The sequence below is a fragment of the Caloenas nicobarica genome, chromosome 2, assembly GCF_036013445.1.
Source record: "Caloenas nicobarica isolate bCalNic1 chromosome 2, bCalNic1.hap1, whole genome shotgun sequence".
NCBI lineage: Eukaryota > Metazoa > Chordata > Aves > Columbiformes > Columbidae > Caloenas > Caloenas nicobarica.
The window spans coordinates 156,231,002-156,258,229 of NC_088246.1; the positions used below are offsets into that span (position 1 = coordinate 156,231,002).

The 27,228-nt window shown below is 39.1% G+C and overlaps 1 protein-coding gene across 3 annotated transcripts in view; it reads left to right on the forward strand.

The window, feature by feature from the left end:
* The window catches only part of EFR3A (EFR3 homolog A), an 84,387-nt gene that overhangs the window by 35,550 nt on the left and 21,609 nt on the right, over positions 1-27,228 (forward strand). For 2 of the 3 annotated variants that reach the window (XM_065629134.1, XM_065629135.1), the window contains 9 exons: positions 879-1,000; positions 5,406-5,555; positions 11,946-12,083; positions 17,168-17,246; positions 18,142-18,277; positions 19,855-20,019; positions 23,147-23,258; positions 25,121-25,172; positions 26,902-27,074. In XM_065629134.1, the coding sequence (XP_065485206.1) occupies positions 879-1,000; positions 5,406-5,555; positions 11,946-12,083; positions 17,168-17,246; positions 18,142-18,277; positions 19,855-20,019; positions 23,147-23,258; positions 25,121-25,172; positions 26,902-27,074 (1,127 nt within the window). The remainder of the gene's footprint in view (positions 1-878; positions 1,001-5,405; positions 5,556-11,945; positions 12,084-17,167; positions 17,247-18,141; positions 18,278-19,854; positions 20,020-23,146; positions 23,259-25,120; positions 25,173-26,901; positions 27,075-27,228) is intronic. The other variant, XM_065629136.1, reaches the window with a different exon arrangement.

Consider the following 27,228-nt stretch of genomic DNA (forward strand, 5'->3'; position numbering starts at 1 on the left):
CCTGGGAGTCCTGGTGGACAGCAGGTTGACCATGAGCCAGCAATGTGCCCTTGTGGCCCAGAAGGCCAATGGTATCTGGGGTGCATTAAGAAGAGTGTGACCAGCAGATCAAAGGAAGTTATCCACTCCCTCTACTCTGCTCTGGCGAGGCTGCGCCTGGAGTTTTGCATCCAGTTCTGGGCTCCCCAGACCAAGAGAAAAAAGGAACTACTGAAGGGACTCCAGCGGAGGGCTACAAAGATCATTAGGGGACTGGAGCATCTTTCTGTAAGAAAGGCTGAGAGATCTGAGTGTGTTTAGAAGAGAAGGCTGAGAGGCGATCTTACTTAGGCTTATAAATATCTCAAGGGTGGGTGTCAAGCGGGTGGGACCAATGGTGCCCAACAACAGGAGAAGAAACTTCTTTACTTTGAGGGTGCCAGAGCCCTGGAACAGGCTGCCCAGAGAGGCCGTGGAGTCTCCTTCTCTGGAGACATTCAAAACCCACCTGGACACATTCCTGTGTGATCTGCTCTGGTGAACCTGCTTTAGCAGGTGGGTTGGACTGGATGATCTCCAGAGGTCCCTTCCAACCCCAACCATTCTGTGATTGTATGAATCGATGACACTCACTGTTCAAGCGTTAGATGTTTCCGTAGTGCATAGGATGTTGTATTTCACACAGTCGCGCCCTTTCATAATCTACATGAAGTTCAAGAGGAAAGGCTTTAAAAAGAAAACTCTCCAATTTAACTCTTCTCTAAATATTTAAGTATTGTCAAATGTGGATTCTTTCCTAATGCAGTGTTTTATGTTACAATAATAAATACTAAGCTCCATTTAAGAGGTGTTTGGGGAAATTGGTATCAAAAAGTTTTTTAATGTATTTCATTTTCCAGTTTGTCAAATTTGCCAACATTGAGGAAGACACACCTTCATATCACAGACGCTATGACTTCTTTGTGTCTCGATTCAGTGCCATGTGTCATTCATGTGACCACGATCCAGAAATACAAAACGAGTAAGTGCCATTCTGTATGTATTATAGAAAACCATCTTAACACATTAATATAGTCTGTAGGACAGCTTTTATTATGATATTTAATGGAATAGTTCATTCCATAGGAAGAAAATGATAGTCTGACTTTTTATATAGCACTGAATATTGCAAATCTTAGGTGGCTAGAGCTCCTAGAATATTTAAGTGAAATTTTACCTGAATAACACCTGCTGGATTGCATTGATTCGCTCCAGAAAGGCACTACTTATTACTGTAAATGTGTGCAAGTTGCATTTGAGAAATTAATGGGGCTACTTATACAAATAACAAGAGCATGTTTTGAATCTGCTATTTGAGAATTACTCATTAAAACTGAGTTTTCTTAGATGTCTGCAGTATGATAATGTGTGTGAAACTGAAATGCCTTCATGAATTAGTACTTCAAATTTTTACAGTTATGTAAGCCCCACAATTTTTTTTACTTCAGCTCCCCCTAGTGATATCTTCTTTATATGGATTGTCAATCATAATTTAACTGCTGAGCATTTTAGAAAACTTAAGGCTTTTCAGATTATATGGTTTGCATCTCTATTGTACTCACCCCTTCTATTTCTGTGCATTAAATTGTTCAGCCAACTATGAAAAATCCATGTGCTGAACATTTATTCAACCCTTTGGGTGTACTGCTGTTATGTTAGCTGCAATGCATATGGATTTTTCTTAAAATTTGCAGCTTCAAAAATCTGTGAACTGTATTTTCAAAAAGAATGAATACTGCGTAAACCACTTAGGAAAACAAAACAAAGAATTCCTCCCTCCTTTAGTGTCCGGCTTCATTCCTCCTTGGTTTTCATAATTTACTGCTATCTTATTTGTTGCCCTGTTGCTGTACGTAGGGTTCTGCGGTAAACGTTCCTAAAAGGGTTAGGATTAAATCCACCTCATTCCTGTGTACTTTCCCCCCCTGCCCCACCCCCTTTCCCTTTAGGAAGATTATTCCTGTGAATGGTTTTACAGGATGACGCCGTGAATTGTCTAGGGAGGAAACGAAGGGATGGTAAATTGTACTGAGGGAGCAAAGGGGATGGAAACTCTTTAAGCAGGTGTAACGAGTGAAGCCAGTGTGTGCACCTACCTCAGAACTTGGGCTTCTCTCAGGTGCTGTATATTTACCTGGAGTTGATGGTTGCAAATAGTATTCATAAATGTTTTAATGAGCTTTTTCAGATTTTTGCCTTTTTAGGCTTCGTGAAACTAAACCAGGAATGTTAAACTGTTCACTTACTGTAAAACATTTCATAAGGGAACAGGATATGAAGCTTAGCCCATGACTTTTAGTACTACTTTCACCTTCATTGCCCCCTGCAAATGAGAGATTATATTGGTCATGAACTAGAACGTGGAATGAGTTAAGAGACTAGCACATCCCTGATTCATTTATCTAGTATGATCTACCACACATAAAGATACCCCAAAGTAAAATACCTCAAAGCAGTGATTGCTGTAGGAGTAAGAGAGCTGTGCTAATCTTTTGCTCTTCAAATTGTCAGCCTGCAGTGTTACCTGTGCTTCAGTTTGGAATGTTGATGTACCCTTAGACAGGGAGGAATTCTATCCTAGTGACATAAGACTATACATGACCTTGATTTAAATGTAATTTCTGCTTTAGTATCTACCTGAGCCTTCTTCAGAGGACTGAAACCTTTCTTGTATGTGTTGAAATTTGATGCTGCACCTTCATCAGTACTTTGACCCTCATTTTTCAATCTATCGTACAATAGTAAGAACATGAAGTTAATGCTAGTGGCACTCCAGTACACAAAACTGTAGTCTCTTGCCTCCATGTGAACCAATGTTTTTACTCAGGTTAACCAAATGTATAGCAATGTGATTTTTTTTTTTTTTTCCATGTCATCCTGGACAGTTTGAAGGTATCTCTTTTAAAAGAGATGTTTATGAACAGCAATCATTCTCGGAGCTGGCATACCAGGTTTGCTGTAGGTACCGACGTAATTCAACAGAACAGATGAGCTGTGACTGCAGATTACAATTCTAAATGCAGATGTCACAAGCAGCTGATACCATTGATGGGTGGTAGGGAGTACTTCAGCTGATCCTAAGCCGGGTATCCCCTGGTGAGGCCGCATCTGGAGTACTGCATCCAGTTCTGGGCTCCCCAGTTTAAGAAGGACAAGGAATTACTGGAGGGAGTCCAGCGGCGGGCTACGAAGATGATTAGGGCCCTAGAGCACCTTTCTTATGAGGAAAGACTGGGAGAGCTGGGTCTGTTCAGCCTGGAGAAGAGAAGCTGAGACGGGATCTCATCAGTGCTTATAAATACCTCAAGAGTGACTGCCAAGAGGATGGGACCAGGCTCCTTTCAGTGGTGCCCAACAATAGGATGAGGGGCAACGGGCACAGGCTGAAGCACAGGAAGTTTCTTCTGAATATGAGGAGAAACTACTTTGAGGGTAACAGAGCCCTGGAACAGGCTGCCCAGAGAGGTTGTGGAGTCTCCTTCTCTGGAGACATTCAAACCCACCTGGACACATTCCTGTGTGATCTGCTCTGGTGAACCTGCTTTAGCAGGTGCGTTGGACTAGATGACCTCCAGAGGTCCCTTCCAACCCCAACCACTCAGTCTGTTTCTGTGTGATCTGGATTTGCTGTTCACTGGCGTAGCTTGAGGCTCCACACAACTGACTGGCTTGATTAGGAGCTTTAGCATCACCTGCACATGAAGTCAGGTAATGTAGAGTTCTAAGTCTGAAACTGAATCTCACCTGGTGAGATTTCCCTTGCAGCAGGGGAGGCTGGTGCTGGTACTTAATGTATCTAGAGCCACAGTGTCAGCAAAACTTGATTACCTTAAGGACTAATAATTAAAAAGATAAAAAATGTTTCAGTGATGGAATTTTGGAATCTTGGTGTCAGATGTTAATCTTAAATCCTTAATATTGAAAACTTAATATTGGATACTGCACTGTAGTTGCAGTACAGCAAAAGCAAGGGCTTTTCTAGCTGTGCATCCCTCTTCATCCCTGTTTTGTATGTAACCCTATTAAAACTATCTTAGAAGGTCTAGAATGGTATTGGATCCATATTGAATGCACATGGCTTTGTTCAGAAATAGCTGCAAAACAGCAAGGCTACCACCTGGTAGCCCACCTGGGCCCCTCAGTCCAAGGACAGGGAACTGCTGGGGGGAGTCCAGCACAGGGCAACAAAAATGGAGTGGAGCATCTCCCTTATGAGGAAAGGCTGAGGGGGCTGGGTCTCTTTTGCTTGGAGAAGAGGAGACTGAGGGGTGACCTCATTAATGTTTATAAATATGTAAAGGGTGAGTGTCACGAGGATGGAGCCAGGCTCTTCTTGGTGACAACCAATGGTAAGACAAGAGGTAATGGGTTCAAACTGGAACACAAGAGGTTCCACTTAAATATGAGAAGAAACTTCTTCTCAGTGAGGGTAACAGACACTGGAACAGGCTGCCCAGGGAGGTTGTGGAGTCTCCTTCTCTGGAGACATTCAAAACCCGCCTGGACGCCTTCCTGTGTAACCTCACCTAGGTGTTCCTGCTCCAGCAGGGGGATTGGACTACATGATCTTTTGAGGTCCCTTCCAATCCCTAACATTCTGTGATTCTGTGATTTACAAATGCAAATCTAAACAAAAATATTAGAGTTAGTTTAGCTAGTTATGTGTTGTCCGTACAAAAATTAAGAGCTAAAAAATGAGGAATGTATTTTAAGCTAAATAATTGCAAATTTTAGTAAAGCTTGTGCTTATTTCACTTGACGGCTGTACCACCCTTCTACTGGTTTGCAGTAAGTAAAATTCTTTTGCTACCATTTACTATAATGGCTGATTTACTATTATCATGTCAAAAAAGAATATTTTGCCATTAATTTCATTGCAGAGATTCTCCTGCAAACTATTTTTCCTCACTGTGAGAGTGATGAGGCCCTGGAACAGGCTCCCCAGAGGAGCTGTGGATGCCCCCTCCCTGGGAGTGTTTGAGGCCAGGTTGGATGGGGCTTTAAGCAACCTGGTCTAGTGGAAGGTGTCCCTGCCCATGGCTGGGGGGTTGGAAGCAGATGATCTTCAAGGTCGTTTCCAACCCAAATCATTCTGTGATTTGTGATTTTTGTTTAACAAAATAATGAAAATATCTAATAGCTAGACTGTCTTTTTTTTTTAGAAATTACTTTTTTTTTTCTTATTTTATTGCTGTTGATCAGTTCTCAGTTCATTTTGTTCAAACAGTTTAAGGATAAGAGTGGTGGTTCCTTTTGTTCCTTTTGTGCATCAGGCTCAAGTTGGTAGAAATATCCTTTGCTTTCCATCTTTTGAATCTTGCACAAACAGCCAGACTGGGAGGTGCTGTGATTCTCCTTTTCACTAACTCCTTGTTTTCCTTCGTTAGGATCCGAATTGCTGGAATCAGGGGCATCCAGGGAGTGGTTCGGAAAACAGTTAATGATGAGCTTCGAGCAACCATATGGGAACCTCAGCACATGGACAAGATAGTACCATCATTGCTGTTTAACATGCAGAAAATAGAAGATATTGACAGGTATTTTCATTCCTGTTCACTGGCATATTTTTTTTAAGCAATCTTTGGGCTTAGTTTTTATGAGAGATACCTTTTTCTTTGCTTTTTATTGGAAATAACTACTGATGTTTACTAGCTGAGCCTTTTCGAAACTGATCGCACAGCTCTGCTTAACTGCTCTTAGTATTTCTTTTCTTAAAGTCTTTTCAACTCCCTACATTTCACTTGTTCTAGATTCTATCAGTGTAAAAATTGCTCCAGAAGTTGTATAACCATGTTTAGACTTTTTAAAAACTGTAAACTCTGTTTTGTAATATCATACAGAGAGATCAATAAGCGCAGCTTTGTAGGTTACTAAAATGGTTTTGCTAGTTATATTTCTTAAAAATTGAGGTTTAAATTCCTTATTTAGCCATTAGTAAAAACTGCCTGTCCTGTCTGCAACAGTACTTAAGGTGAGGATTTAAAACTTCTTCATCTGTATACACTTTTCTCTTTTTTGGTTTCCAGTGGTTCCTAGGCATCCTACCTGCCAGGTGTGCCTTCAAAGGAGATCTCTGTGATAATTGATACTGAGAAAATGCCTGTCACCTTACAATTGAAAAGCCACTTTTTTTTTGGTCAATATCTGTATTTGTGGCTAAACACTATGTAGGTGTAAAAAGTGTTTATTGCTAGTACTGGGAAACTTCCATAAAACCAACTTCAGCCACGCAAACAAGCTTAGATGATTGTTTCAACTCCAGCCCTTGTTGCTTCAAAACTTGTTTGGTCAGTAGGCTCAGCAGCCTTCCTATAGCAGCATGCTTTTTGTGCTATCACGTGACACTCAGCTTGCTAAATCTGTCAGGTTTCTCTTTATTGATTTGTTGGTTTTGTTGGGGGTTTTTTCCCATTCCTCAGCCTTGTTTTTCTTCTCTTATTTCTAACTCTCGGTACCTGTCTCTTCTCTAAAGCAAATTTTCAGACTAAATGACAAAAATCAATAATTGTTTATCTGTCTATATTGCACTGTATATATTCACCGCATATAACCCAAGGTCCATACAGTATGTACAGAAATATCTAGATGGATTTTACATCTGAACAGTTATCTGAATAAGAGGCAAAGGTTTCTGAAAGTGCTGTTTGAATAAGGACAGTCTTGTTAGCCTTTGCTTGCTCTTAGAGGGCTGCAATGTGCAGGTGGGCCCTTTCTTTTGTCACTCTTTATCATACCCTCAAGCATATACTTTATATAGCAAAATTAAGCTAACTACTGATGGAAAAACTGACTGAAATAGGATTTGGATCAACCACTTAAAGCAGACCAGTTTATATGTACTGCACAACTCATTTTTATCATTTGTTGAGCAATGCAGTAGTGGTGGTAGCAAAACAAATCTGTCAAAAAACAACTGTTAATTAAATAGCTGAACTGGCTGCTTGAAACTTTTTCTATAGCGCACATTCGACAGAAAAAAAGACTAATGATTTTCCAAGTGGCAAGCAGGGGCCTTGTGTGATGCACATATGACAGAAAAGCTGAAAGTAATACTTTTAAATTGTTGATCTGCTGGCCTTAAATAATGTTACAAAGGATTTCTCATCTTCTTTTATATGTGACTTCATATTTGTGGAGCACAGATGCATCTTGAAGAGTAGGAGTAAGAAGCATATTGTTCTGGCAGATGGAATCAGAGCATTATTTGAGAAAGAGAAATTCCAGAAAATAGGCCCAACTTAAGTCCATAGAAAATAATCAGTTTTGGTTAGAACTGAAGTACACATAGGTAAAGCTTACCTTAAAGAGCAGTATAACTTTTACTTATGGAACCTTAATAGATTAATTCAAGATTCTTCTGAGCAAGAGTCAGATGAGACACTTTTTGGAGTTAAGAATTTAATATTTAAACATTTTTAAAAGATTATGGTATTTGTGGATTTTGTTACTTGTTATCTGAATGCACATTGTAGTTGTGTGATTATCAGACAAATTTGCAACTGTAATATATTTTGAAAATCAGATTTTTTTTTCCTAGTTGTACTTCATTACAGTTTTGTATTACAAAATAATTGCCGTACATACTTCAGAATAGAATAAGACATTGCCTGAAAGACTCTCCCTCCATGCTTTGAGGTTTCTAGAAGGAAATTCAGAAGAGTCACTCATGTATGTCAGTATATGCGCACCTCTAAAATGGGGAAGGGCTGAATGAAATTGGACCTTAAAATGGTGTTTTCTTTTAGTGTGTAACATTTTTTCATGATAAGGTACCAGCCTTATTTAAGGCAGAAGGACAGTCTAACGCTTGTAGACTTGACTTCAAATCCTTTGAATATATCTGTAATGTTATATACATTCTGTTTTAGAGGTTAGATTAGAATGTATTTCTTTCTCAGGGTGAGTGAATCATAGTCAAACATTCCTATAGCTACTCTGCTCACGAGCAGTGGTTGAGTCTTAGTTCACGTGTCCCATCGCGTTGGCCAATCCTGGTTTTGTGGCATTAGAGAAATCTCATGCATGAGATGTTGAGTTGCTCTGAGCCAGTTTAAGCCTGTGATTAAATGTTTGCTGTGGAAACTGCTGTACTTCCAAATGTCCCTTCTTCCAGATCCTTGTTGCCACCTTTTCCAATAGAGATTACCCACAGGAAAGTTGGTGGAGCAGTTACAGGGAGTAGTTCTTACCCATTTCATTGCAAAATGCATTTCATGTTTGACTTCTCTGGACTTGTGATAGGTAGTAGAGAAAGTCTGAGTGCAGAGGAATAGTGGTATATTTTCTTTTCTTTTGGTAAGTGTTGCAGTTGGATTTGTCAGAGGCTTTCTGATTTTTGTTTAAAAACCAAGTCAGTGAAACCAAATGAGTATGAGTTGTTCATTTCAATTTAGGAACTTGAGAGGCTGCACAAAGCTTTCCTTTGAAAATAAAAAGTTAAAAGAGTAGTTTTATATTCATTGTCTTTCATCTGGTAATGCTGAGGAACACCTAGTGAGAAATACTTAGAGGTAGGTGCTGTTAGAGTGCAAAACAAAAATGTTATTGCCGCAGACAACAGGAGATAATTTTAAACATTCTGATGCAGTCTAACATTTTAGACTAGGAAGACTGGGTTGCGATTCATTCCTTTATTCTAAAATATGACTCCAAGCAAAGCTAACAAGTCACCTTCTGTTGAATTGCCTGTACAAACGCTTAAAAGATAACTTATTTTTACTGCATTTTAACTAGAATTCTTCCAGCCAGACTAAGTCGGAGTGTGTGTGTTCTGCAGCCTGATTTTTCCCGCCCACCCGCCTTTGTCATGCTGCTGCGTTCTGGGGAATTTGTGTCAAAATAGCAATGAGAATGACAGTCTGTGCTGTTGTTTGTAGCTGCGGTGTGCTGAGAGGGACGCCTGCCTGTCTGGATCAGAGTCTGGTGGTGGAGGGAAAAAAAAAATGAGGTTGAGGGGCACAGCACTTGGGTAAAGCCGCAATTTCATGGTACTCATGGTAGATTATATACAAATTGTCATGCCTTTTAAATGTCTAATCATTGGGCATTTGTAAAACTGGTTCTCCTTACTTATATAACAGGATGCTTGGGGCTTTTTTGTTATTAAAATCTGACAGTCTAGCAATGTTATGGTAACTCCTGAAAAACTGTTGTTACCAGAGGCAACAGGATTTTTATATTGCAACTTTTAGATTACAGTCGTCTTGAAACACTAGAAGATCATCTGCTATCAGAGATATTACAACTGTGATGTTTTATGTTCATTTGACTAGTGACATTTCAGTATTTGACTTTTTATAATGCTCTAAAGCTATGGTTTAATGACGCTGAAGAGTGAACATTAACTAAAGGTGATACTCTTAGTGAATGCTTTTAAACAGATTTCATGCACAAGTTTCCATTGCAGAACTGAAAGTATGATGATGTTTTAGTGTAGTGATTTCTGCAAACTAAAACAGATCTCCTGATGCATTTTTGCATCATGTTAACGTAGACGTATGAATCCTCACTTAACTTTCTATAATGTGTTTTGTGCAACAAAAATACTTGCCACCTATAGGTACAGTATTTCTTCATGAGTAATATTACACCTTAGGGGAACTATTTTCTTTCTTTCTTCCTCAGTCTCCTCCCTCTCTGCTGCTCAGTTTAAATGAAATGTTAGTAACAGCCTAATGGTGTGATGTAGAAAGCACTTAAATTCAGAAATACATCTCAAATGCCTTTAATTTGCTCAAGAAATTCAGGTAATTCAGGTTGCTCTGTGCTGAAAAGGAGGTGACTTTGGCCAAAGGCAAAAAAAAACCCAAAGCAAACCAAACCCACAAAAACAACCCCAAAATGAACCAAATAACATTACCAAGGTCTGCATCAAACATGAGAACTGGGAAACCAGTAATTTCTGGCAAGGCTCCACCTTTCACTGTTTACTGTGCAGGTGCTGATTTAGATATTTAGTTATTCCAAGGTATTCTTCTCTCCCTCCCATTGTGTCATCAATTTTTTTTTTGTTGTTCTTTACTATCAGTAGTACATTTCCATGATTGAAATAACTGTAATAGTCTTGTTAAAGGACAAATTTTTCAGCAAAATTTCCACAGTTTAACACTCTTCATGGTGTATTTATCTGATTCAAAGTTTGACAGTCCGTACTTTTTCGTTGTTACTATTTTCTGAGACTGAAGAAATCAGTTACTCTGTTTCTTTTTCAGAGTAATGTTTTTAGGGAAAGAAGATCCCTCCTTCAGCAAGGGCCACCTTTGTAAATACAGTATGAGGAAATTAACATCAGTACCTACATATAAAAATATATTTCTGAATCTGAAAGGTGTTCGTCGTTGTTTTTGTTGTTGCTGTAGTTTGGTTTTGACTTTGTTGTTTTTTTGGTTTTTTGTTTGGTTGGTTTTTGTGGGGGTTTTTTGTTTTGTTTTTTTTGGGGGAGGGTGTTTTGTTTTGTTTTCCCCCTCCTAGTTATCAGTAACTAAATTTGGGAGTCCGATTGCCCAGTGATAGAGAGGTGAAGAATACTACAAAGTGTAAAAATTAGAGGTTTGTATGTACCGATGCAGACATTATAATCTTTTCAGCCCTTGTGGTGGATTAGCCCTGATAAAAGCCACCCAGCCGCTCTTTCTCTCTTCCCCACTTCAACAGAAGCAGGGAGAAAATCAGATGAAGAAGCTCATGGATGGAGATGAAGACAGGGAGATCACCCACCAGTTACTGTCACAGGAAGACAGACTCGACTGAAGGAAAATTCATTTAATTTCTTGACAATTAAAACAGATTTAGGTAGTGAGAAACAGAGACAAAAATTAAAACACCTTCCCCAGTCCCCCCTTCACTCCCAACTCCCCCGAGGGGCGCAGGGGTGTGATGGGGGTTGCGGTCAGTCCATCCCAGCCCCTCTCGGCCGCTCCTCCCTCCTCACAGTCTCCCTGCTCCAGCCGGGCCCTTCCCCGGGCTGCAGTCCTTCAGGGACAACCTGCTCCCGCCTGGGCTCTCCACGGCCGCAGCTCCTGCAGAAATATCCCCCTGCTGCGGCCTGGGGCCCTCCCCGGGCTGCAGGGCGGGTCTGTGCTCCAGCGGGGTCTCTCCAGGCCTGCAGGGGATCCCTGCTCCGGGCCTGCAGCACCTCCTGCCCTCCTCCTCCTCCGGCCTCGGGCTCCATCGGCTGCTGCTCCCTCCGTGGCTTCCTCCTCCTCTGCCTGGGCCGCCCTGGGCCCTTTTGGAAACCTGTGTTCCCCCTGGTGTCCCCAGCTTGGCTGAACTGGCTGTGTCCTTCATGGGGCAGCCCCGGCCTCTCCTCACAGAGGCCCCTGCAGCCTCTGTTGCCAACACCCTGTACAATCCTCTCCATACTAATGTTGGGAGACAGTCGGTTAGGTGACTAACTTGTACACTTTCAAGTCAGAGGTACATATGTGGGTGATAACGTTCTAATTAGTTCAATCAGAATCTTTTTCAACTCACAAGCCATCTGTTTCTTGCAGAAGTATTAGAGTTTTGTTTAATGCTCACCCACGCAGTAGTGGGCAGGTGAATGAGATCATTAGTCTGAACAAAGTGACTAAGATTCTGCCTAACTTTATGCATGGTTTCATGGCCTTCCTTCATTGTTAGAAATGGGTAACAGTTTGTCAAAATGTAGTGATTAACAAGTCAAATCAGTATTAGCAGCCATTCTGTTTGCCACATCCATATTTACTAATACAGTGGTCAGTACTGAGTGAACAGATGGAGGTATATAGTGCTTCTATATGAGAATAAAACGTTTTACTCTGAATTCTAGTTTGGTACATTTCTGAGATATGATTCTTGCCTAGATCAGAGTGTGACTCATGAACGTTGTAGAACCAAGAGCGTGTAAATTAAGGAAGCTGAATATTAATCAGTAGTAAAAGCAATATATTTTTGTCTTATTTCAGCAGAATAGGCCCTCCATCCTCCCCTACAGGAGGAGAGAAAGAGGAGAATCCTGCTCTGCTGGCTGAGAATTGTTTCAGAGAACTACTAGGACGAGCAACCTATGGAAATATGAACAATGCAGTCAGACCAGTTTTCGCGTAAGTTGAAAATTCATTGAAGGTCTTAAGACATTGTTTTTAAATTTCATCCTGTGTTTATGTTACAGTAAATTCCTCCTTTTCAACCCAAAGGATTCTATTAACAGTTATTCATCTTTCTTCAAAAAATTGCCCTTCTTTTATTCTCACCTCTTTGTTGCCAGTTTGTCGAGTTGAAGATAGTTATGGAGAAATGTGTGTCCCATTTTACTTATTTTAGAAGTGCAATATAATGATTTGGTTGGGTTGTTGCCCCAGCTGGCCTTTTGAACGTGAAACTGTTTACTCAAGATATTCATGTCCCATAGATGACTCCTAGATGCAGTCAGTGAAGAGACAAGCCAAGAAAAATACAAGTAGCACAAAGGAATACTGTGCAAAGATGAATACAGAAAGTTAAGATTTCTACTTCCTTGCAGTTTTCTTCCAAGACCTGTTTTGATATTCTGTGAGGAATATCTTAACAGCTCATTTAATAGTGTATAGCAGATGTGCACACAGCATGCACATTATGCACAAATTGCACATAATACAAATTACAGCTGATGTATTAACTGTCAAGTCCAGCATTTTCAGTTCTCCGCATTGTCCCAGTTGCTTCCTTAAAAAATAAGATGTGAAAAAAGCTACAAGCATTGAGATGATAACTTACATCTGCTTCTTTCACCTTGCTGGTGTCTACAAAGTAGGTGTGTTCTCAGGAGAAATCTTTGCAGGAAGCTCTGGACTCTGGTACTGCTTTGAAACTGTGGCTTTTCCTGGTGATGAGGAGAGCTGCTTGTTCCTTGTAGATTTTCAAGATACCTGTTAGGAGAGTATCTTCTCTTAGATGGCCTGGTTCTTCCCACAAAGGCTAAATATTCCATTTGTACACTGAAAGGCTTTCAAGCTACTGAAAGCCATTTTTAAGTTACTACTGTTAAGTAAGAACAGAAATGCAAAAAGAAGTTAGGGTATATACTCAGAACAGAAAACTTTCATAGTCCCTTGTTTTTTACCCCAAAGCACTAAATGCAAAGAACTGTGCTATTATCTTACTTCCATGTGTACCTATCATACCAATCTGATAAGAGTTTAATGGTTGCAAAGTTCTGTGTTTTATTAAAAAACTTTGATCCTTTACTACTTTTAAAATTTGTATTTCTCCAAAATACCAAAATAAAATTAACCTTTTGGTACTACACAGTCCGGATGGAATGTTTGGAACTGTATTGTAGCTGCTTTCTTAGCATTTCTAAGTTCCTTTTAGAGGCTTATTTGAAAACTTTTATCAGTGTGTGCCATTACTTCAGTCTTTTAAATTATTTCGGTGTCAGGGAAGTTTCCTACAAATAATTCCCAGTTCCCTAGAAGAGATCTAGTGCTTGGTTTGGGAGTTGAGAAGGTGTCATACTTGCATTTCCCATGGCAGATTCAAAGCTTTATGTATTCAAAATATAATTTCCAGCTTAATTTATTTTCTTACTCAGTATGATACTGAAAAAACTGCTTGAGTCTTTGTGCACCTCTGTGTGCTACATGCTGCATTTGTGTGCTGAAATCAGTAGATAATGACCAGTTATTCAGAATATATTATCTCTTCTATGAACAGAGAGTCTTTGTGGTGGTCATTTCTGTGTTCCATTTTGAGGAAAAATGGCCAAATAAATTTACTTTTTATAAATAACTGCTGTAAAGGCTTAGTATTTTTGAAGAACAAGAAATGTGGAAAATGCAATTTCTCATCTGCTTTTCCTAAACAAAAAGGGAGTGCTCTATCTAATCACCTTCACTGTGAACGAGCAGAACTGGTACAATGAAGGTTTGAGATAGTGGGTCCGTTGCACTTTATTTGATTGAAAAACCTGACTTGATTAGAAAACAGTTTTTCTTAACAGTTTTCAACAATTCCACAGCTTTTAAGAAAGTTCTGGAAATAAAAGATGAGGCCACTTTACTACAGCGCTAACGCTGAAGATGCAGGTTCAGTGCCTCACTTGAAGGCTTGTGGCATTGGAATATCGGTTAACACTCTATCTCTTCCTTGCGAAACTGAGAAAATAGTACTGCTTGCATCCTGAGTCAGAGTACATTGAAAGATGGAGGGATTAAAATCTGATAGTTGAAATCTGGCTCATCTCCTGGTATGGGTTTGAACTGACCTTAATTGTCCTTGCTTTTGGCAGAAAATCACCATGGTTATAAGTGTCTCTACATTTAGTAGCGAGAAACTCTCAAATTCTCATTTTTAATTAAATCTGACAGATCAGTCTGGCAAACTGCTTAATGAAAGTCAAAAATTTTATATTAATATGATATGAAAAAAAAATTTGTATTTTGTGTCAACAGTCACAAGCTATTCAGACTTAGCATGCATTCGCAATGGTGAATGCATTAAGCAGATCCAGAAGGATACAGAAATCTAGTGAATATAAACAGCTTCCCAAGTATAGCAAGTTACACCCTGTTCCTCTCACGGCATTTCCATTCTTATGAGTTATCACGTCATCTGTGCAAGGGTTTTGAATATCAAAAGACTGGTGTTTAAGATTCTTTCAGCAAACACAATGCATGATGAGATTGTTTTATATAATCCCATGCATGCCTCAGTTCTGCTTTCTAATCATTAGTATCAATTTATCATTTTGTACTGTAAGAATTGCTGACCTGTGTGACAATATGAGTGAATTCAGGGCCTCTTAGTGGCTCTTACTCCAAAAAGTAGTAATTTGCACCAGTGCTGCTGCTGCTGCTGCTTTTAATTTGAGAAACCTAACTGTGCACATTTATTCCATATATGCAGTAATTCTTAATGGAAGGCAGAGTTTGGCATTTGTTAACCCAGCAATAAAATGTTTTGCAATCTTATTTAGGTTTTCTTTATTAAAAGAAATACGAATGGAAAATAAAATAGGCAAGATATGACTTGATTTTAACTGAACTAAGTGCACCATGCCGAAAATACCATTTACCATCTTTTACAAAAACAAAACTACGTTAAATAGACTGCCTGCATTAGGACAAGTAAAATATGTCACCTACAGCAATCTATATTCTTTTCCTTAGGAGGAAAATTCCAGTATGTAAAATATGCCGCCCATCGAGCTATTACAGAAAACATTAACCTAAGCTGTCCTCTTCCCCCTGCTGTCTTCCCATCAGTTCAGCTACCTGAAGATTTGGAAAAAAAACCTCTATGTCTTGTTTTGAAAGGAAAGTGTAAAAACAACATAAAACAAAAAATCTTGATCTAAGATGTAGTTGACCATAATCTGCCTGAATGAATCTTTGGGGCAGGTAAAGAGGAGCTGTCAAGGATAACAGAGAGCACAATACTACCCTGGAAGATTAAAGGATCAGTTCCAATCAGGAGAAGATAGTAGAGAGTATGATTTTGTATTTGATAAGACAAAAAGAAAATAGGTTAGCTAAAATGAGCTATCATGTACAAGAAATGATGTACTGTACTGGAATTATATTAGGGAGAAAGGAGACATGAATAAATGTATGATGAGCCTCTAAGCCTTGAAGGATTTAAAGAAGTAATTTTCTGTCTTTCTGCCCCAAGGCAGGATTAAATATACCCAGGTGTTTGGAATGTGCACAAGAAAGGCAGCTGTCCCCAACAGCTAGTCCAGTTTAATATTTAGTGATGCAAATATGCTGTTATCTTGCCAAACACTTTTAAAATTCCTGAAATTCTTTCCTGTAGGGATTTTTATGAAAGGTGAGTAGTGTGTCAAAATGGCAGTATGTTTTTTTAACTCAGCAATGGACTGCAAGATAATTTAGGGTGCAGGAGAGAGGGCAGCTTTATGCCAACCAGTTTAATCAACCTTGAAGGAGACCTGTGCACTCACTGGGCTGGGAGCAGCTGCCAGTGAGTTAATGGAGACCTCCAGACTCCAGGTAAAGATGAAGCATCCAGTCAGTCCTCTTGTGTTCAGAGTACTAACTCCTTCACCTGTAGGCTTGCAAATTTGTTATTTGAAGCATATTTATATGTTTGCTACCTCCTTTGGGAAAGGGCAGACAAGTAGTGATTCTGTAGCTGAGTCACCTATTTAGAAACACCAGCTAAATTCAGTTTGTGCAAGGAAGTTGTTGTGTTGGTGGTTGGTTGGTTGTGGTTTTTTGTTGTTTTGGGGTCTTTTTTTGTTTTTGTCGTTGTTGTTTTGTTTTGGGGTTTTTGTTTTGTTTTTGTTTTGTGTGTATGTGTGGTGCGTTTTTTTTCTCTTACATAAATCACTTCAATAAAAAGGCATCCCAAATTACTTGTATCAATATTTTAGTTTTAAAAAGTCATTTATTTTTGTCATGCTTTTCCAGGTACCCAGATCATCTTTTTGGAAAATCTGATATGCACTGTATTCTTATCTTTCAGCATAGTGCTTTAGCACAATTTCTAGTCTTTGCTTAAAACTTGCAGAAGTTTTTCATCAGTGGTTCCTATCCCTTTTAAATAGGAACTGGTAGACTTATCTTTCTGCTTCTCTTTTAATATTTCTTACAGAAAATGTTGAACTGCTTCAGAGTGATAACGGAGTATATACACAAAGAGTAGCTCTCTTTCGTTTTTCATATATATTATTCATGAAACCACTGTGAAAATGAAAATAGTTCTTAGAGTCTCCATTCTGGATGTAACATTCAGCCATAATTATTTTGTAGCTCCTGATTCAAAACAAATTCTTTATCTTATTTAAAGTAGAAGTTCGTCAAGGTATTACTATATAACCATCCTGTTTAGTGTGTCTCGTTCATGTAAACAAGCATATAATGTCACAGCTGTTTTTATGCATGCACTTTGTATGGAAACAGTATATTCTTCACTGTATAGCTTTGGTATAAATGTTCCTTAAATTCCTGAAACTAGAGGATCAGAAATTTATGTTACAGCCAAAAGAATTGTGATCACATCCTAAACTTTGAAAACAGATGCTTTTCTGAAGTTCTAGTTTTCTCACCTAGTTAATAAGTGATTGTTTAGAAGTTTTGTGTAAGGAAATAATCCCTTTGAGTTGAATCATGAAAAAAACTGCAAGGTGCCATTTATTGTATCTGTGGAATGTAATTATTTCAGATCTCTTAATTTTTGGTTACAGGCATTTAGACCATCACAGACTATGGGATCCCAATGAATTTGCTGTTTCCTGCTTCAAAATCATCATGTATTCTATACAGGTAGGATTTTCTCCAGGTTTTTTTTTTTCCCTCATATACTTGTTTCGAGCATATGAGACAGGTTTAAATTCTCACCTCATCACAACAGCAATAGACATTCGATGAAGTCAAAGAATCCAAAAGGTCCCTTTCTGTAACTTGTTAGCTTTAGTCTTTAAACCTTTCAAATAATAACCTAATTGTGGTTTGTGATCAGAAGTTATCTGATTTACTTTCGATTACTGTACATTTCTAGAAGAAAAAAAGATATTAAGGAAAACTCAATGGAAAGCCCTTCAGAAAGCTGCAGAACAAGGACAAGGATAGCCATACTGATCTAACATTGTGCTTGATAAATAAATCTCTCTTAATGTGGTCATTTCTCTGTGCCAATACAGCTGTTCTGTTTCTACAACCCAGGAAACCAACTTAACACAGAACCATATTGTGTTAATTGATTTTTTTACTAGTGGACAACCTCTATTGTCTGTTGTAAACACAATCTAAGTCTGATTCTTGGTTTGTGTCAAGCACAGACACCTAAAAGATAAAGTCGTAAAATTCCAGGTTTGCGGAAGAAAGTTGAGTTTTCTCAGCGTTTATATCAGTGGCACTTTTTTGTATGGTTTGCTGAATGAGGTACCGCTTCACACTTCCTCTGTTCTTGTTGATGTTCCTGGATATTTTAATACTGTCGACTTTTGTATACTGGGCTGGATGGACCCATGTGGCTTCATCTGTCATAGTAGGTTTTTTTTAATCTGTATTTAATCATTAATTGATTGAACTTTAGATGAATTTATGAGTCAGAATATTTTAGAGTAGGAACATGGTCTTGACTGTGTATGAATGGTGCATGAGTTTATTCTTATTAAAGTCACAGATGAAGCTTTTCATTCTGTTTGGTTTTTAATAGGCACAATATTCCCATCATGTAATACAAGAAATTCTTGGACACCTTGATGTTCGCAAAAGGGACTCACCACGAGTTCGTGCTGGCATTATTCAGGTTCTTTTGGAAGCAGTTGCAATAGCAGCTAAAGGTTCAATAGGTAAGTCTTCTTAACTTAAAGGCATCAGATCAAAGGATAGAATTGAAAGGTGGTGCTCATTTTTGCTTTGTTTTCAGACTCAATGAAAGAATATGTTTTGAGAAGGTTCTGTATTTATTAATTTTGTCTCCTTTGTGCTGATAAAATGCTTGAAATGTTCCTTGGTTTACTATTACTCAAATGTACTTACTTGGTAGTTTGACTGTTTTATAATCCTTTGCATTGAAAAAATGAGTAGATGTATTTTTAGAGCCTTGTGAAGAGGCAGAAATTTCTGTCACAAAGTCCAAAAAAATCTGTGTGTGACTCTAAAAAACATCAAGAGCACTGTCAGTTTGTGATACAGCTGCTGTGAGATGAGTGGTAATATGGGAGTCAAGAGTAGGATGGCCTTTGAGAATTTTTACCTTAGTAACTGTGAAGCAGCTGAAATAAGTTGAATTATGTCACTTAAGGTAGTGTAGTTCCTTGAAATAAGAGTAGTTACGAAGGTGTGTACACATGTGCTCTGCTGTTGTTTTTCTTTAGTCTCCTGGTGAAACATTATTGCTTTGCTTCATTAACTTCAGTCTGAGCCTGTCCTTTATACAAGACCCACTTACTCGCACAGATTGGTGAAGTCTTGCTGTACTATGGCAAGAGCTCGGTATTTGATTTAATATATAGAACTGGATTTTAGTAGCAGATTTTGAAATAACTGAAATTCAGGTGCAAGACCTGCAGTCTAACCCATTATTGATGCTTAATTTCAGCCATCACTTATATATTCTATGCAAAACTTATGTGGTGGGTTGACTCCAACTGACAGCCATTTGTTCACTTCCCTTTCCCACAGGATAGGGAGAAGGTAGAAGGTGAGAAGTCTCACGGTTCAGGATAAAGACAGTTTAATGAATGAAGTGAAAGCTGTGTGCACAAGGAAGGCAGAGGAATTTATTCAGTACTTCCTTTGACAAGCAGATGTTTCGCTGCTTCTTGGAAAGCAGGACCTCAACATGCATAACGGTTACTTGGGAAGACAAATGCCATATGAACAAATGCTCCCCTTCTTCTTCCTTTCCTTTTGTTGCTGAGCATGACATGATACAGCATGGAATATCTCTTTGGTCACTGGGTCAGCTGTCCCAGTCTGTGTTTCCTCCCAGTTTCTTGCATACTCCAGCCTACTCTCTGTAGGGACAGAGTAGGAAAAAGAAAAAGCCTTGACACTTGCTAACGCTTCAGTGACAGCTGAAACACTGACGTGTTGTCAACACTATTTTAGTCAGAAATCCGAAGCACAGCACCGCCCAGGCTGCTGAGAAGCAAGTTAACTCTGTCCCAGCCATATGCTGTACAAATTAATAGTAATGGATTACACGTATGTATCTGACTGCATTTCCTGATTCCAAAATAATTTCTGAAATATCAGAGAGCAGGCACATTTCAAAAGTTTGTCCTGAGGCCATATCCTTCAAACAGTGTGTTTCACTTGTTCTTGTCAGCTTAATCTGATTTCTTCTGAAAAGGAATTGAAACAGCTTTCTTAAGGCATCTTCCCCTTGGCAGGTGCAATCATTGTTATGTGTTCTTTCCAGGCCCAACAGTTCTGGAGGTTTTTAATACCTTGTTGAAGCACTTGCGCATCAGTGTTGACTTTGAGTTGGGTGACAGACGCAGTTCAGCGGGAAGTGCCACTTTCAGCACAAGCTCCAAGGAGAGCGATGAGAGGATTGTCCAGAATGCTATTATTCAAACAATTGGTGAGTAGTGACAGTAACATAGGCTCACTTAAGATTCCTCCCCTTCTCCCCCTTCCTCAATGAAATGGTATGAAAACAGCTTGAATCAAAAAGGAGTAATGGCAAGTGTGGTGTCTCTGATTGTACTTGTTACATCTCAGGCTCATTCTACAGATTTGACTTCTGAAAGACTGTTCTTTTAATTGTCTGCTGAGCAGATAGCCAAGAACCTCCATGAAAATTAAAAATGCTGGTGGAGTTACAATAAATTTGTCGATTGTATTATTATATGACCTTTGAAATACAGACTTCATTCTGTACCTTTGGTACAGATCTAATATTAGTCCTTTTATGAAAATCATATTGCAAGCAATCATATACGGTAATATGTTTTAGTCAGTACTACTTGGATATGTGGAGAAGCCAATATTAAAAACATAGCAGCAACAATGACACCTAATGGCCAGTTGTGCTACCGTGACTTAACTGAAGCACTTTTAAAACACAATTCTGAAATTTCTGTAAGTGATTTAATTACAATAGCCTCTCCCCTTTTTTCAGATTTTCTCTTTATGGTAGCAATATATATTACTGTGCATTTACGATGTGTATTCCTTTACTTAAAGAATAAGGGGGAATGTAACTTAAATATCATTCACTAGTCTGTACCTTTACTTGTGCCTTGAAGCTTTCTAGAGCAGTAGCAAATATGAAATAGATTATTTCTCCCTGTTACAGTAAAACTCCAAGTTAAGATGTTAATTCCCACCCTTCAAAAAAACTCTAAAGAGCCCACAACTCAACCTTTTAAAGTAAAGCTTCATTCTATCAAAGCTACATTTATACTAGTGCACAGCAATAGGATAGGATATCTCAAGTTGGAAGGGACCCACAAGGATCATTGTGCCTGGCTCCTGGCAGGACTGCCTAAAACTAAGCCATCTGACTAAGACTGTTGTCTAGACATCCTTGAACTCTGACAGGCTTGGTGGTGTGACCACTTCCCTGGGGAGCCTGTTCTGGTGACCGACCACCCTCTCATTGAAGAACCTTTTCCTTATGTCCAATCTGAACTTCCCCTGATGCAGCTTCCTTCCATTTCTTTGTGTCCTGTCGCTGGTCACCAGAGAGAGGAGATCAGCACCTCCTCATCCGCTGCCCCCCGTGTGGAAGCTGTAGACTGTCACCCCTCAGCCATCTCTTCTCCAAGCTGAACAAGCTGAGTGACCTCAGATACTCATCCTAAGTCTTGCCCTTGAGGCCTTTCACCATCTCAGTCGCCTTCCTCTGGACACACTCTCATACTTTCATGGCCTTCTTATGTTGAGGCGCCCAAAACTGCACAGACTACTTTAGGTGGGGCTGCACCAGTGTGGTGTAGAGTGGAACAATCACCTTCCAGTCAACTGCGACCTCTTCAGACTCCCAAGACCATCGAAAAATAATGGAGAGATCCTGTGATGACGTTGGCCAGCTATTGCAGTAGCCTGGGATGAGTCCCATCAGACCCCATATAGACTTATGTGCATCCAGCTGGAGCAACAAGTCTTGATCAAGTTCAGAGTCAGCTGAGACTTGATCATCTCCCCAGTCATGTCTTCCAACACAGGACTCCGGGGGTCTCAGGGCCCATCGTCGGTGTTGAAGATAGAGGTGAATAAAGCATTATATGTCTTTACTTTGTCCCTATTTGTGAGGTAAATGTCCTCATCAAGTGAAGGACCAATGTTATCACTGATCCTCCTTTTGCTGTTAACATATATTAAAAAGCCCTTTTTCTTGTCCTTCACAGTGCCGGCCAGTTTGAATTCTAACTGAGCTTTGGCCACACAAATTTTCTCCCTACAGTGGCAAACAGCATCTCTGTAGTCCTGAGTTGCCTGTCCTTCCTTGTAATGTCCATACACTTTTATTTTCTGCCTAAGTTCTAGAAGCAGGTCCCTGCTGAGCCAAGCCGGCCTTCTGCCCTGCTTGCTTGACTTCTGACACTTTAGAAACGGCCTGCTCTAGCGCTCTTAATAAATGACTCTGAAAACGTGACCTGCATTCATGGATCCCAATACCTTCAAAAGCAGATTCCCAGGTGACCTTACTAACTCACTCCTTCAGCAGCTGAAATGTGCTTTCCCCATTTCCAGGGCTGAAATTTTGCTGGCAGTTTTTCTTCTGTTTCCAACGATTTAAAACTCAACTACTTTGTGGTCACTGTGACCAAGGTAGCCACCAATCACCACTTGACACGTGAGTTCCTCTCTGTTTACAGACAACAAATGTAGGAGGGTACCTTTCCTAGTTGGCTCCTTTAGTACCTACACCAAGAGTTATCTTCAACGTGCTTCAGAAACGTCCTTCTGTCTGCTATGTGATATTTCCAGTTGATGTCTGGAAAGTTAAAATTGCCTGTAAAAACAAGGGCAGTTCTTCCTTGAAGAACAATTCATCGGTGGTGTCGTCCTGGCTGGATGGTCGATAGTAGACTCTCGCAACAGCATCCACTTTTATTTTGCTTTTTCTGAACTGTGCCGTCGCCAGCTCCAAGCACCGTACAGTCCAACCCCAGTCATGGGGCTCATCCTGCCCCTCGTGCCAGCACCGGAGCTGCTTGTCCCAGCAGCCTCTAAGTAATAGTCACATCATGCTTGTGTAGCTCTGAGATTTCTGTTTGCAGACCAGTAATATTTAGTGATGATTTAAGAACAGGCAAAAGTGACAACACTCTATTCCATGAAAAACACTTCTCGGTCCTCAGTAGTTACAAATTAACAGATGCCACATATTTAACATTTAAAGGAGGATAAAATTAGGAAATTTTAGGATACAAAGAAGAAAGTGGGTGTCATGAAAAGACTCTCTAAAGCCATTCAGCAGAGATGAACATGAGAGTATTATGCCCTAAAACAAATCATGGTTTTATTCTTGGAGGTGTTTAAAAGGCATTTAGACAAGGTTCTTAGGGACGTGGTTTAGTGCTAGAGTTCGGTTATGGTTGGACTCGCTGATCCTGAGGGTCTCTTCCAAATGAAATGATTCTATGATTCTTCATCTATTTTGACCTTGTAAATGTGTTCCTTGTATTTATAAGGCTTTTATTATAACGAGAAGGGACCTATATCTCTTTCCTTCTGTGGTTTTGTTCCATTTTATTTAGGATTTTTTGGAAGCAATCTCCCAGATTACCAGAGGTCAGAGATTATGATGTTCATTATGGGAAAAGTACCTGTTTTCGGGACTTCACAGTCACTGGATACCAGTCACCTTGGGTTTGTATATCCTAAATTTTTTTAATTTCCAATTAAACATTTAGATTTTAGAATCTTGATAAATTAAAAAGTTTAAAAAAAAATTAAAAGTGAAATGCAAATTCTCAGTCATTAGGGGCTGTATTAAATACCATGCAGAATCAAGGCAGGTACAGTGTCAGCAGTACGAAATCAGTCTCCTAAGACGTTACCGATTAGAAAATATTGATTTTATTCTCTCCACATCTGTACAAATGTTTCTGAAATTATCTACTTAATGGTGGTTGATTTTGTAACTTGTTATATGTGGTTTTGTGAATGAGGGAAGTTGAATTATGACTACATTTTTTCAAATAGCTGCATAATTTATATATCTTCTTTTGTTTTTTCTTCATTCTGTACAAGCTAACTTCAGATTAAGAAATAAACTGCAGAAATTGCAGTGAATTTTTTTTGGTTTAGATTTTGCTTATTTGTTTAGAAATAGGAAACAGCTATAGGTGGGCAGACTCCTGTAATAAACCCATAATTAAAAAGCTGCCATCCTCTGAAGTAATAACTTTTCCCTGTAGCATGAATAATTATGTTTAAAGGCTGATTTTCCTCAATATGGGGAAGGTCACTGAAAAGGTCGCAGCTATTTCCAGGTGTCTATGGATACTTTGTACCAGGTATGTGTGATCTCCCCTGCTAGTTTAAGTAGGAAGTCATTGTCATTCTCTTGACTTAGTAACTTTTCATGTAGTATTGTGTCCCTTCAGTACGGGCAGTAGTGTTCCATGGACGATAGAAATCCATCTGTGCAGGCAGTTATTGCTCATTAAGAAGGAAACATGGATCCATTTAGAGTTCTGTACTTGAAATACCAGTTGTGGAGCGGCATTTGGTTTTTATCTCTACAATTTTCCTTTATGGGATTCTTCGTAAACATGGGACTGAGTAGTATGTTAGTATGATGTGCATATGTCATTCTGAATAAAGCAGACATTCTGCCTGCTGATACAGTCTTGTGTTACTTACCTGAAAATTACTCTGTGCTACACAAGACATTTGGATGACACTGCCACCTGGATGTAGCCAGAATTACAGCCTGTGCAGCTGGAAGTTTCCATAGTTATGTAGGGGCCATCTTGTGTGAAGAGGTTTTCTCTTTCCTTACACTATATGGTGAACAAAAGGGTTTGTACCTTTATTACTTTCTTGAAAGAGTCTCCTTAAATGGAGCAATTTATTCCAAGTGCACTTTTATCGTGCAAGATCTTGCTACAACAGTGCATATGTGACTATATACCAATGGGTATTTAAGTTCTTTTAGTACCAGCAGGTGCAAAATGAGAAGAGATGAAGAACAGGCTGAGTGGTGTTCCCTGTACCTTCCTGTGATCTGAGAACTGAGGGTTCTGCCAGTTTTCTTGCTGATGTTGCAGATAACTTTTTTTCGGTCTCAAATATTTGGGGCCTGACGTAAACAAGAAGTATCCTGCTTTCTTAAATGACTCAATCACATTTTAATTCAGAAGAAATTCTGAGTGCTGATGCTTGTGAAAATTAAGTCAAGCATGTAGCGGTTGAGCATCTCAGATACAAAAAGAATTTTGAAAGAAATGTGAAGATTTAGATCTGCTTCATGTATATATAATTCACTGTTATTTCAGTTTTATGTGCTTTGGTTTTTAAGCGTTCCTATAAACGTCATTTTCAAAAATATTTACTTATTACGCCTCTGTTGGAGATATTTGCCCTTTCTTTGTGGTCCTCCAGCATCCCTTCCAAGACTGCTGTATTCACTTGTCAAAAAAAGTGTTGTTACAATGATGTCTGGAGTAGAATAATATTTTGAAGACATGCAGAGAAACTGACTTTCAACTTTTTTCCAATTGTAGAGATTTGGGAACTAGGAGGATTCAAATCATGTTATTGAGATCTTTACTTATGGTAAGCCTTCTGTGTTCAGTATATAACCACACAATGTATCACTTTATTTATAATTTTATACGTATAAGTATAGTATTACAACTGTGTATTATGAAATTAAACATACCATCATATTACATAGATCTGCATTTCAACTGGGTAAAATTGTGACTGTGTTTTCCTAACGTACGCTACAAGCAGCTCAAGAGATGTTCCTCCATCTCTTAGAGCACTTCAGTGAATATCAGTTATCACTGGATCTGCAGATTCAAAAGGACATCAAAGAGTATGTTGAGTTGACTAGTTCTGCTGGCAATGCTGACAACATCAAAGTGAAACCACTTTTGTCTCCCAGACCAAAAAAATTAGTAGAACAGCTAATATTTTTAAAACCATAGGAATGGAGGCTTACCTCCCAGCCCTTAGAGCCTCAGGCACCATTGTTCTTTCATTTGTAGTTATTCCCAAGTTTCTGGTAAGGTATAATTAAATATTTTGTCACAAATACATTTGTCAACTGTAAACATTCAAAGAGTTTTTTCTGGAGATACATCCTCATGGTACGAATCAGAGGTAGGTCATAAAGGAGGCTCTTGCCTGTAGAATCCTGGCCTGTTTTGTTGCAGAAGCTGAAAACTGTTCAGTGACTGAAGCACAGGAAATAGCATAAAGAATGATTTCATGACTAAAGCAGTAGAATGCCTTCCTGGAAAATGAGTTTCTGTCCTGCTTTGAAATGAAATTTGTATGTGGTGTCAGGCAAATCACTGAAACCGTTCCTTGCTAGTCAGAATGTGAAATCCTAGTTTCTGGCTTGAAGAAGAGCTGAGCATTCGCAGTTGCAATTTAAGGACAGCAAACATGTTAGAAAGGACCTCAGGGGATCATTTTGCACATTGTCTTTGTTAATTATAGACTCAGCTATGCCTGAACTGTTCCTGACAGTATTCATTTTGCTGTCTTAAGACTTTTCCATTGAAGTTGGTAAGAACTGTAATTATTTGGGGTGCTGCATAGCCTGTAAGTATGCTTTAAGGGATTTAACTTGTGCATGTGGAAGGAATTTAACATTCTTGACACTTATTTTTGTTTTGGATCCTCTTTTAGAATAGAAGTAAAATCCCATCATGGCACAAAGATGTGGAAGTGAATGTTTTGATGCTTAATGAATTACTCAGAGATTGATAAAAATTGTGGAAGAAATGTGGGAAGGAATTTGTGTTCAGAGCAAAGCTTTTACTATGGTGTATAAAGTGTAGTCTGCACACATAATAATGAGCTAGAAACTGCTGAACCCTGCCTGTTCTGTGTACTGAACTGAGCACTGTACATCATGTGTTCTTTACAAAAAATAATAGTGCAAAAGAACAATTCCTGAAGTTAAAAAGTCTCTATTGGAATTGTTACCATCTTCATCTTATGCCCTGCAACTTTTCATAGGCCATTTTTCCGAAAAACTTCCGTAAATGTTACCTTTATTTTCTTTCGGGTTTGTCGGTAGAGGAAGGATCCTGAGAAATAACACTTCAAAAAAGGTGAGGGGATTCATTTGAACAGAAGCATGAAAATCCAAATTCAAATTGAGCTTCCAAATTCATAATGAGCTTAGAATTTACAGAACTAATACAATACTTCAATTCGAATCCACTTTTCGGATGCCAAAGCATGCCCACTAAAAAGTGAGCGACAGCTGCGAGTAATTCTTACGATGCAATAATGACACGTTAATTTTACTTGCAACGATGAACAGGTGACTTCGGGATACAAAGCAACAACGATCACGAATGCGCTTCCTCCCCCGTTTCTGGACCCGCTGTTGTCTCCTTCCCTCATGGAAGACTCGGAGCTCAGGCAGCTGGTGTTGGAAATCCTGCATAATCTGATTGATCGACACGACAACAGAGCAAAGCTCCGAGGGATACGGTAATTCTTTTTGTTTGCTTTGGCGTACTTTGAATTCTAGTTTAGTACCAGAATGATGAGTACTGTTGATTTTTAAATATTTTCCTAATACGAAATGTTGATGTACTTTTTTAATAAAGGCACGGTGCTCAGTGTCATTTCTCGATGGCAAGAG